The sequence below is a fragment of the Panthera leo genome, chromosome D2 (assembly GCF_018350215.1).
Source record: "Panthera leo isolate Ple1 chromosome D2, P.leo_Ple1_pat1.1, whole genome shotgun sequence".
NCBI classification, from domain to species: domain Eukaryota; kingdom Metazoa; phylum Chordata; class Mammalia; order Carnivora; family Felidae; genus Panthera; species Panthera leo.
Genome location: NC_056689.1, coordinates 29,046,042 through 29,058,785, shown reverse-complemented (window position 1 = coordinate 29,058,785; position 12,744 = coordinate 29,046,042). Strand labels below are relative to the sequence as shown.

At 36.3% G+C, this 12,744-nt stretch overlaps 1 protein-coding gene across 1 annotated transcript in view; it reads left to right on the top strand.

Moving 5' to 3' along the window:
- DNA2 (DNA replication helicase/nuclease 2) overlaps positions 1-12,366 on the top strand; it is a 56,603-nt gene extending 44,237 nt beyond the window's left edge. Inside the window, exons 15-21 of the mRNA XM_042908902.1 lie at positions 875-1,068; positions 1,160-1,249; positions 1,334-1,538; positions 6,123-6,212; positions 7,019-7,201; positions 9,823-9,969; positions 11,210-12,366. Of these exons, the coding sequence (XP_042764836.1) occupies positions 875-1,068; positions 1,160-1,249; positions 1,334-1,538; positions 6,123-6,212; positions 7,019-7,201; positions 9,823-9,969; positions 11,210-11,278 (978 nt within the window). The 3' untranslated portion in view covers positions 11,279-12,366. The remainder of the gene's footprint in view (positions 1-874; positions 1,069-1,159; positions 1,250-1,333; positions 1,539-6,122; positions 6,213-7,018; positions 7,202-9,822; positions 9,970-11,209) is intronic.
- The last annotated feature ends 378 nt before the right edge of the window (positions 12,367-12,744 follow it).

The window sequence follows — 12,744 nt, the reverse complement described above, 5'->3', positions numbered from 1 at the left end:
GAAAGTCCTGGCTCCCTGCTTGGCTTCTCTGTTACTACCTCAGTAGGATATTGGGGTGCCTTTGGTGGCATCGGTGGGGGTTATGTAAGATCACAGTGTTTTCTGTGGTATTTGGCTAGGATAGAGTGAGTGGCTGTATACGAGTTTTCTGCATACAAGGCTTTGTCTTTCCTGTTCCTTTGGCTTTTGTTTGAGGTTTTTTTGTCTGCACCCATTGGCGCTCCTGGGTCACTAGCTTCTTCAGCTCCAAAGCTGGGATATGTGAGGCCAAAAGAAAATCCAGGGAACAAACTTCTGTGCTGTTCCTTGGGTCCCAAGGTGTCCAACTGGTCTACCTTTACTCCACCTTTCAGAGTCCTTATGTTTGTTTTATATATAATGTTTTAGAATTTTTAGTTGTGTGCTTTGTGGGAGGAGGGAGGAAAAGTACTCCAGCTTCCCAGAAGTGAACTCCTGGTTCACATTTAAAAAAATTATCAGGGTGCCTGCCTGGCTCAGTTGGAAGAGCATGCGACTCTTGATCTCTGAGTTGTGAGTTAGAGCCCCCACATTGGGTGTAGAGATTACTTAACTAAATAAATAAAAACTTAAAAAAAATGAACTTACTGCCTCTTGAATGTTTCAGATTTTCGTGGGGAAATATCCCAATTTGAGCACTGTTATAGTGTCCAGAAAATTTACTTGATTTTTCAATTTGTAGTAAAAAATTAAATTTTTCTTGCATACTGTAAATGTTTCAGAATTAAATAATATTGTGGGATTCCTGTTGTTTGGGACAAAAATCTTCTTTTTGAGCCTTTAATTTAAAAAATGGGAAAAGCAAGTTATGTTTCTTATATATATTAGATAACTGATCTATTTTCTTTGTTTTTAGCGTATAGTTGCAACAACGTGTATGGGAATAAACCATCCAATATTTTCTCGTAAAACTTTTGATTTTTGTATTGTGGATGAAGCCTCTCAAATTAGCCAACCAGTCTGCCTAGGGCCACTTTTTTTTTCGCAAAGATTTGTGTTGGTGGGGGATCATCAGCAGCTTCCTCCCTTGGTGCTAAACCATGAAGCAAGGTAAGCAGACATTGACATTTTAATTTTAAATTAGATTCTTCCTAAGGAACCATTTCAGTATCTGATAAGCCTGAATTTGATTTGTTGACAGAGCTCTTGGCATGAGTGAAAGCTTATTCAAGAGGCTGGAACAGAATAAGAATGCTGTTGTACAATTAACTGTGCAGTACAGAATGAACAGGTATTTCTAAGAGTGTCAGCTATGAGTGATTTTTATGTTCGTTTTCATCTACCAGAACTAAAATTATTTTTGTAATTCCCTTAGTAAAATTATGTCCTTAAGTAATAAACTGACATATGAAGGAAAGCTGGAGTGTGGATCAGACAAAGTGGCCAATGCAGTGATAAACCTACCTAACTTTAAAGCTGTAAAGCTGGAACTGGAATTTTATGCTGATTATTCTGAAAATCCTTGGATGATTGGAGTATTTGAGCCAAACAATCCTGTTTGTTTTCTTAATACAGATAAGGTAAAAACAACAACAAAACCTAAGTATTTTCTTTGGTTTTTCACCTTTTGTCCTATTGTTTGTTTGTTTGTTTGTTTTTAACGTTTTATGTATTTTTGAGAGAAACAGAGAATCAGTGGGGGGAGGGACAGAGAGAGAGGGAGACACAGAATGGAAAGCAGGCTCCAGGCTCTGAGCTGTCCGCACAGACCCTGATACAGGGCTTAAACCCATGAGCTGTAAGATCATGACCTGAGCTGAAGTATGACGCTTACCTGACAGAGCCACCCAGGCACCTCAAGTCTTGTTATTTAAATTCTTGAGTTTTTAATAGTGAATGCTTTAATAGAACTTACCAGTTAAAACTAGTGTATTTCTTTTACTTCAACACAAAAGAATCTTCTTTCTATTGACCCAGTATCTTTGGAAGGCACTTTACTCTGAGAATTAATAGATGTCAAAATTGACTTTTAAAGTAGGAAAGCTAGAAAGTTAACCAAAAAAAAAAAAAAAAAAGAAAGAAAGAAAAAAGAAAAGAAAGTGAACTCAAGTGTATAATTACATTTCTTAGAAAAGAAATTGGCATTGATGTTATCAAAGGGCTGGGTTTACAAATGGAGACTTTATTTTTTTAGAGGAGTTTTGGCTTCACACCAAAATTGAGCTTGACAGTACAGATATTTCCCAAATACCACCTCTTGCCTCCACATATGCACATAAAGACCTCTTTACAAACTTGTCATTAAACAAAAATCTTCACAAGGACTTTAAATGACTTGATTCTTACTTCTAGGGACTAAGAAAAAGTTTTAACCTTGTACTTCAATAGTGTGTTTTATATAGTGCTTCTCAGCACTTGATTTGGAAGTCTTTATATGACTTCAGATAAGAATAGTTATCAATTGTATGTATGCATATAGTATAAAATAATTATATCTTTTGTTATGATTATGATCAATGGAGTCAGCTTTGTTAAAAATAGGGCCCCTCTTGCAAGGGAGCCTGGCTGTCTCAGTCTGTAGAGCATGCAACCCTTGATCTCAGGATCATGAGTTTGAGCCCCACATTGGGCATAGAGTTTACTTTAAAATTTTTTTTTTTTTTTTTTTTTTTTTTTTTTAACGTTTATTTTATTTTTGGGACAGAGAGAGACAGAGTATGAATGGGGGAGGGTCAGAGAGAGAGGGAGACACAGGATCTGAAGCAGGCTCCAGGCTCTGAGCCATCAGCCCAGAGCCCGACGCGGGGCTCGAACTCACGGACCGCGAGATCATGACCTGAGCTGAAGTCGGACGCTTAACCGACTGAGCCACCCAGGCGCCCCATTTACTTTAAAAATAAGTACGTAAGTTAAGTAAGTAAGAGGGGCGCCTGGGTGGCTCAGTCATTTGAGCGTCTGGCTTCGGCTCGGGTCATCTCACGGTTTGTGAATTCGAGCCCCACATTAGGCTCTGTGCTGACAGCTCAGAGCCTGGAGCCTGTTTCAGATTCTGTGTCTCCCTCTCTCTCTGCTCCTCCCCTGTTCGTGCTCTCTCTCTCTCTCTCTCTCTCTCTCTCTCTCTCTCTCTCTCTGAAAAAGAAATAAACATTAAAAAAAATTTTTTTTTTTTTTAATAAATAAGAATAAAAATAAGACCCCACCCTGTGTGCCATGATGGAATTTTCATTCTCTTGGATATTGCCCTTAACATTTCAGGTTCAAGGAGTAATAGGGGCAAGTGGGCTCTGGGAAATTTTTTCAGTAAACTGATTTCACAAATGATTACATTTAGAAACCTCAATTCCAATTTTTTAGTTATAATTTACAATTATTTTCCTCACCAATCATTTTTTGTTTTTGCTACTCAGTTTTTTTCTTTCTTAGCATCAAGAATCCAAATAAAATGTATTAAAAATAATCAAGATTGGGGCATTTGGGTCTCTCAGTCCATTAAGCATCCGATTTCACCTCAGGTCATGATCTCATGGTTTGTGGGTTTGAGTTCAGCATCGGGCTGTACATTGTCAGTGCAGAATTCTCTCTCTTCCCTCTCTCTCTGCCTCTCCCCCCATGTGTATGCATGCTTTCTTCTCTCTCTCTCTCTCTCTCTCTCTCAAATAAACTTTTAAAAAAATGCAAAAAAATAAGTAAAAAATAATCAAGATTTGGGTGCCTGGCTGACTTAGCACAGCATGTAACTCTTCTTTTTTTTTTTTTTTTTAAAGATTTATTTACTTTTGAGAGAGAGAGTACAAGCCAGGGAGGGGCAGAGAGAGAAGGAGACAGAGGATCCAAAGTAGGCTCTGTACTGACAGCAGTGAGCCCCATGAGGGGCTCAAACTGAGGAACCATGAGATCATGACCTGAGCTGAAGTTGGATGATCAACTGACTAAGCCACCCAGGTGCCCTGAGCATGTGACTTTTGATCTCAGAGTCCTAAGTTCAAGCCCCATGTTGGGCAATGGGGCCTACTGTAATTAATAATAATAATAATAATAATAATAATAATAATAATAATGTATAATCAACATCATCATCAAGATTACTTAAGAATTATGTAGGAACAAAATAGTCCTTGGAGAGTTTTACCGGGGATGGTATAACCTGGGGAACTATGGGCTTCATTATTTGTATAAAAGGCAACAAGATGGCACAAAAATAGACACTCAGATCAATGGAACAGAATAGAGAACCCAGAAATGCACCCATAAATGTATGGCCAACTAATCTTTGACAAAGCAGGAAAGAATATCCAATGGAATAAAGATGGTCTCCAGCAAATGGTACTGGGAAAACTAGACAATGATATGCAGAAAAATGAACCTGGACCACTTTGTTATACCATACACAAAAATAAACTCAAAAAAGGATGAAAGACCTAAATGTAAGACAGGAAGCCATCAAAATCCTAGAGGAAAATTCAGGCAAAAACCTCTTTGACCTCGGCCGCAGCAACTTCTTACTCAGCACGTCTCCCGAGGCAAGGGAAACAAAAGCAAAAATGAACTACTGGGACCTCATCAAAATAAAAAGCTCCTACACAGCGAGGGAAACAATCAGCAAAACTAAAAGGCAAGTGACGGAATGGGAGAAGATATTTACAAATAACATTATCCAATAAAGGGTTAGTATCCAAAATCTATAAAGAACTTACCAAACGCAACACCCCAAAACACAAATAATCCAGTGAAGAAATGGGCAAAATACATGAATAGACACTTCTCCAAAGAAGACATCCAGATGGCCAGCTGACACATGAGAAAATGCTCCACATCACTCATCATCAGGAAAATACAGATCAAAACCACAGTGAGATATCCCCTCACCCCTGTCAGAATGGCTAACATTAACAACTCAGGCAACAACAGATGCAAGGATGCGGAGAAAGAGGATCTCTTTTGCATTGCTGGTGGGAATGCAAGCTGGTGCCGCCACTCTGGAAAACAGTATGGAGGTTCCTCAAAAAATTAAAAATAGAACTACCCTACAACCCAGCAATTGCACTACTAGGTATTTATCCAAGAGATGCAGGTACGCTGTTTCAAAGGAGCATGCACACCCCAATGTTTATAGCAGCACTATCAACAATAGCCAAAGTATGGAAAAAGCCCAAATGTCCGTCATCTCATGAATGGATAAAGAAGATGTGGTGTATATCTATATACAATGGAGTGTTACTCGGCAATCAGAAAGAATGAACTCTTGCCATTTGCCACTACGTGAATGGAACTAGAGGGTATTATGCAAAGCGAAATTAGTCAGTTGGAGAAAGGCAAATATCATATGACTTCACCCATATGAGGACTGTAAGATACAAAACAGATGAACATAAGAGAAGGGAAGCAAAAAGAATATAAAAACAGGGAGGGGGACAAAACATAAGAGAGTCTTAAATATAGAGAAGAAACAGGGTTGTTGGAGGGTTGTGGGAGGAGGGATGGGCTAAATGGGTAAGGGCACTAAGGAATCTACTGAAATCATTGTTGCACTATATGCTAACTAATTTGGATGTAAATTTAAAAATAAGTAAATTATAAAAGTAAAAAATAAAAGGCAACAAGAATATGGAAAGAGAACAGATATTAGGGTCAGATCTAGGTTTGAATCCTAGTGCTATGATTTATTGTGAAGTCTTGGGCAAGTTACTTATCTTTTCTAGCTTCTGATGCTTATAAACTGGGAGATAACAAAGGAAGTTATGTGAAGCCCAATGTGTGGTCAACTTTCACAGAGATTTTAATCTGAACTGTAGGATGTTTAAGATGGGCTGCCTCTGGGTGACTTTCTGAAAGTGGCTAATGTCATTCATTTTTATTCTTTTACCTTCAACTTTTATTTTTAATTTTTTTTAGAGAGCTAGAGTGAGTGGGGGAGAGGGGGAGAGGGAGAGAGAATCCCAAACAGGCTCCATGCTGAGCACGAGTCTCAATCCCAGGACCCCTGGCATCATGACCTGAGCTGAAATCAAGAGTTGGGTGCTTAACCAACTGAGCTACCCGAGCACCCCATCTTTTACCTTCAGTTTTTAAAATGACAATATTTTTCACTGGTCTCCACAGCTGGTTGTTTAGTCTCTATGGCTACCTGTGTACTGACAGTACTCTTAACCTATTTTTCTTTTTAGGTTCCAGCACCAGAACAAGTTGAAAAGGGTGGTGTGAGCAATATAACAGAAGCCAAACTAATAGTTTTCCTGACCTCAGTGTTTATTAAGGTAATTTAAATTTTAATTTTGAGGGCTAATTAATATTAAAGTGAAATGCAGCATAATGTTAGAATGCAAGGAACGTAAGAATTAACGTTAATCCTTGTTCATTAAGATGCAGCCTGATTGCTTTTGTTCTGTTTTGAGAAAACTATCTAGGATATAATTTTTTATAATGGTAATTTGGGTTTCCATTTAGGTTAATTTTTTGTAACATCAGATAATTATGATTGTGTCATGTAGGGTTGTAGTCAGTATGATCAGTATGGTTGGGGATTGGAAACTTCAATGTAAGGGATAGCAGGGTGTAATGTATTTTTTGTACTTTTTTTTTAAATGGCAGCACTGTTGTAGTGGCATGCAAACCATTATACTGCCATGAATCAATAAAAATCAAGGGAGCCATGTTTGAGGAAATTACTTAAAAATTTTGTTTAATGTTTATTCATTTTTAAGAGACACAGAGCACAAGCAGGGGTGAGGCAGGGAAAGAGGGAGACAGAATCTGAAGCAGCCTCCAGGCTCTGAGCTGTCAGCACAGAACCCAATGTGGGGCTCAAACTCACATGAACTGTGAGATCATGACCTGAGCCGAAGTTGGATCCTTTAACCGACTGAACCACTCAGGCGCCCTGAGGAAATTATTTAATCTCAGCAAATACAGATATAGATTTAGAGCAAATTTAGCAATTGTATTTACTCCTTGCAACAAGAGGATCTGTTATAAACATTAATTGGGCACACATTTAACAAGTTTAGTAAAGCTTTAACAGAAATCAGGATTTTCATTTTCGTTGTGTTTTTTTTCTGTTTAGGCTGGATGTAAACCCTCTGATATTGGTATTATTGCACCATACAGGCAGCAGTTAAAGATCATCAATGATTTATTGTCCCATTCTTCTATTGGAATGGTCGAAGTTAACACCGTAGACAAATACCAAGGAAGAGACAAAAGTATCATTCTAGTAACTTTTGTTAGAAGTAATAAAGATGGACCTGTGAGTTCATTGTATTTTCTTCTGATTTGTTTGGGACATTTTTTTCTTTTCTTTTTTTTAGGTTGTGGTAAAAATGTAATGTAAAATTTTAAATCATCACCATTTTTCAATATACAGTTCAGTGGTGTTAAGTTTATTCATAGTGTTTTGCAACAGATCTCCAGAACTTTTTCATTTTGAGAAATTGAAACTCTATACCCATGAATAACAACCTTCCAATTCTTTGTCCCTCCAGTCTCTGGTAACCGTCATTCTGCTTTCTGTCTCTGAATTTGACTGCCATAGTCACCTCATTTAAGTGGACTTGTACAGTATTTGTCCTTTTGTACTTGGCTTGTTTCATTCGGCGTGGTATTTGCGAGGTTCATCCACTGTGTAGTATGTCAGAAGTTTGTTCCTTTTTAAGGCTGAATAATATTGCATTGCATGGAAAGGGCACCTTTTGTTTGTCTGCTCATCCATCAGTGAATATTTGGGTTGCTTCCATCTTTTGGCTGTTGTGTTTGGGGCATTTTAAACATAGAGGCATCCTTCGATATACTCTTGATTTTATATATAATTCCAGGGTTTGTTTGTTTGTTTTGTTTTGTTTTTTGCATTTTTACCTCTTTTTGATTCCTGTTTCTAGATTATATGAGATACCTTCATAAGGTTCTAAAAATATATGTAGTAAAAAGTCTCCTTTCTACCAGTTCCTCTTCCACTCAGTTCTCACCTTTACAGATAATCAGAATTTTTTTTTAATGTTTGTTTATTTATTTTGAGAGAGAGATAGAGAGCATGCATGCATATGTGTGGTGGTTGGGGAAGGGCAGAGACAGAGAATCCCAAACAAGCTCTACACTGTGAGCACAGAGCCTGATATGGAGCTTGGACCCATGAACCATGAGATCATGGACCCAAGCTGAAATCAGATGCTCAACCAACTGAGCCACCCAAGTGCCCCTGTTTTTTATTTTTTAATTTTAATTTCAGTATAGTTAACATACAGTGTTATATTAGTTTCACATTTGTGATACAGTGATTCAACAATTCTATACATTACTCAGTGCCCATGGTGATCATGTACTCCTACTTCCTTTTACCTATTTCATATATCCCTCTACCCACCTCCCCTCTGGTAACCACCAGTTTGTTTTTTAAGAGTTAACAGTCTGGTTTTTTGTTTGTCTTTTTTCTTTGTACATTTGTTTTGTTTCTTAAATTCCACATATGAGTGAAATAATATAGTATTTGTCTTTCTGTGACTTATTTCACTTGGCATTAGACCCTGTAGATCCATCCATGCTGTTGCAAATGGCAAGATTTCTTTCTTTTTTATGGCTCACAAGTATTCCGTATGTTTATATACCAATCCATTGATCTATCAGTGGGTACTTGGGCTGTTTCCATAATTTGGCTGTTGTAAATAATGCTTAATAATCATTAGGGTACATACAAATTAGTGTTTTTGTATTCTTTGGTTAAATACCTAGTAAGTAGTGAAATTACTGGATCATATGGTAATTCTATTTTTAATTTTTTGAGGAACCTCCATTCTGGTGAGTACAGAGACTGATTCGGATCCTCTGTCTGCCCCCTCTCTCTGCCCCTCCCCTACTCATGCTCTCTCTCTCTCCCTCTCTCAAAAATAAACACTAAAAACACATATACATGAAAACATATACATATATCTATATAGATAGATATTTTGATAGATATACACATACACACAAACCATGACACTTATATACAATAAGAAACTATGCAACTGTAAGAACAGAATGAAGTCTCTTTCTGTGTATCGACATGGAAAGATCTGTAAGCTATTTTTTAAGTGAACAAAGGAAAGTCCATTAGAGTATATACATTACCTTCTGTGTAAAAAAAGGGATATATGAATACTGATTCATATCTGTTTGCATAAAGGAATTATAGGTTACCAAAAAAACCCCAAATTGTATACAACTCAACACCAAAAAAACCAATCTAACTAAAAAATGGGCAGAAAACAGGAATAGACATTTCTCCAAAGACATGCAGATGGCCAATAGACACATGAAAAGAACATTAATTATCAAGGAAGTCAAAATCAAAATCACAATGAGGTATCACCTCACACCTGTCAGAATGGCTAAAACCAAAAACACAAGGAACAACAGTTGTTGGTGAGAATGTGGGGAAAAAGGAACCCTCATGCACTGTTGGTAGGAATGCAAACTGGTGTAGCCACTGTGGAAAAAGCAGACAGCCAGATGCAGGGCTTGAACTTACGAACCACAAGATCATGACCTGAGCTGAAGTTGGATCCTTAACCGACGAAGCTACCCAGTCAGTTTAATCATTCCTCTGAGTCTTCTGCTATTACACGTTTTTATTGCTGTAACCAACAATGTTATAATGAGTGGATTTAGCTTCAGTTCCTTAAATTATAGCTAGGATATTGCACCCAAGATAAAATATTTGTAAGTTGGTGTTGTGAACAAGTTTTTCCAACTGCCTATAGAATTTTAAATGTGTTGGTGAATCTTTTCTGCACTATATGCTTAAAGTAGGAAAATAGTTCACAACAAACTGTTCTTTGCTATAACAAACTTAAATATATAAGAAAACTCAAATAAATTGAAAATTATTTCTTTCAGCTTGGTGAACTCCTGAGAGATTGGCGACGTCTTAATGTTGCTATAACCAGAGCCAAACATAAACTGATTCTTCTGGGATGTGTACCCTCACTAAACCGCTATCCTCCTTTGGGGAAGTTACTTCATCATCTAAACTCAGAAAAATTAATATCCTTTTTGTTTTGTATATGGTCACATTTGTGCTTTGTGAGTATTTTATGTACTTGTATAATTAAAACTTAGTGTCCTGTGTTTTCTATGGGCATATTTCAAAGACCTGATTTTACAAAGGAAAGAGAGAAAACAATTGTCAGGAAGTTATTTTATTTTACTTTAATTTATTATTTTATTTTTATTTTTATTTTTATTTTTATTTTATTTTATTTTATTTTAATTTAATTTAATTTAATTTTATTGTTTATTTATTTTGAGAGAGAGACAGAGAGAGGGAGCAGGGAGGGTGCAGAGACAAGAGAAAGAATCCCAAGCAGGGTCCGCACTGTCCATGCACACAGAGCCCAACAGAGCCCAACGTGATGTTCAAACTCACAGTGAGATTGTAACCTGAGCCGAAACCATGAATCAGAGGCTTAACTGACTGAGCCACCCAGGCACCCCTATTTTATTTTACTTTATCATTATTATTTTTTTAAGTAGGCTCCATGCCCAGTGTGGACTCCAACATGGGGCTTGAACTCACAACCCTGAGATCAAGACCTGAGTTCAGATCAGGTTTGGACACTTAACTGAGCCACCCAGGTGCCCTGTCACAGGAAGTAATTTTAAGCAAAAACTGAAATAATGAAGGTGATGGAGAAGGATGATTTGTGAAGGGAGAAAGGGAAGAAAAGGGACTTGATCTGCTGCCCTAGGAGCAGAATGCATGTTTCTTAGAACACATCTAGGAAAAGTGGTTACCCCTTCTGGATCCTCTCACAATAATTTATAATTATTTTTCTTTAATCTGGAACAAAACATTAATATAAACAAAAAGGGGTGCCTGCATGGCTCAGTCAGTTAAGCATCTGGACTCTTGATTTTGACTTAGTTCATGATCTCACGATTATGAGATCCAATCTGTGAGACTGAGCTCTGAGTCAGTCCCCTCTTTTTGCCCCTCCCCTGCTCGTGCTCTTGTGTGGAAAAATTAAATTAAAAGAATTAAAAAATGGAGAATTATTCCTAGTCGTATTATGGGTTATTAAGATAAATCATCTTTTAAAAAATTATATGAAGGTCTTAGGCTATGATATATAAACCTTATTGCTTACGTACATTATTATCCATAGAATGCCATAAAATTTTTTTAGCAGTTCTTTAAACCAAATTACAAAATGTTGAATAATGTCATAAATGTCTTCCTGCAATTCCATTTTGTGTTAAGTATATCTTCCTTAATTTATTTTACATCATGGATCTTCCATCAGAGGAACATGAAAGTCTTTGTCATGTATTAGGTGGTTTTCAAAGAAGATAAAGCACTGTTTTCCTTGCTTTTCTTTTACTGGCATAGTGATCTTCTCTAAATATTACCTGTTATTTGTATTTTGGATATGCTGTGAAAAGTGTCTGGTTAGACTATGAAGATCACTTTTATCCCAAGGATATGAAATAATGTAAAATGTACTCTGCTCAGAGTTCCAGTTTTTTGTTTTTTTGTTTTTTTTGTTTTTTTTTGGTATAATCTTTTAAACATAAAGTTCTATCACTATGCAGAATTTAACACAGTATTGTTTCAGTATAAGTGTACCCAAAACTGAAAAGTATGTTTATATGTGTGTATGTTTTTGTGTGACCTAGAAAGAGTTTGACAAATTTTTACCAGCTTTATTGATGGATTAACTCTAGGATCTGAGAAACTTTAAGTCTAAAATTTCAATACTAATTTGATTTTATAGGTTTTTATCATATTTTGCTCATTCTTTAAGAGATTAAGGAAAGAAAATTATTTGTTTTTTGTTACCTAAGCACAGCCTTATGATGATGAGGACACAGGTGTGATTCTTTTCTGTGTTTTGAGATCTCTGATCCAAAGACCATTTTGCAGGATTTTTCCCCTGACTATTGCTTTTTGGTATAAGGTATATTTTTACTTTAAATCTAGTCTTTTAAACTATTAATTATAAATTTATTATTTCTCCCTAATTCCTGATTGCCCCTTAATCTCCCACTTGTTATTTTCAGTAGATTTTGATATAAAAGAAAATAATTCTTTTGAGAAGTTTTGTTTGCTGAATTGATGATAAAAAGTTTATTTTCACCTATTGTTCATATGACCCTTTGTTTTGAGACACTACTCAGTTTTCTCTCTCTCTCTCTTTTTTTTTTTCCTTGGGAATAAAGATATTTTTGTAAAATAATTGCCTCAAAATGCTTAAGTTAAGTAAATGGTGATCAATTTTAACTTTACTGTATCCATCTTCTGTGGGAGGATATCTCTCTCACAGTTGTATTTTTTTTTTTAATGAATGTTAAATGTGTTAAAATTGTTGCTTCTACCTCACCTCACATGTTCCTTAAAAATTACTTGAAGTTTTTTATTAAATAAATTGTTTTCTTCTGTTAGACCTTAGTATGTCAATTATTAATCCTGATTACTAATTAAGTTCAGGGTTGCCCAGCATTTTTTCAGGTAGTAACAAGTGAAATGTTGATAATGCTGTAAAGCTGTATATAAATACTTCTGTAGCACAAAAATGGAAACCATTCTTTTGGCAGGGAAAGAAAAGGCTTTTTGGAGAAGGTATCTTATTAAAGTCTGGTAAAGACTGGGTAGAATTGCATAAATTGTAGACAAATCTAGATAGAGGGTACAACAAATGGGAAAAGGAAAATAAATGTATAGGCAACAGCAAAAATAGTTTAGTATAGTTAAAAGAAACAAGGAAGTATTAGAGACCATGGATTACAGACCATGGTTCCCAATACTGGCCCATGAAAGCA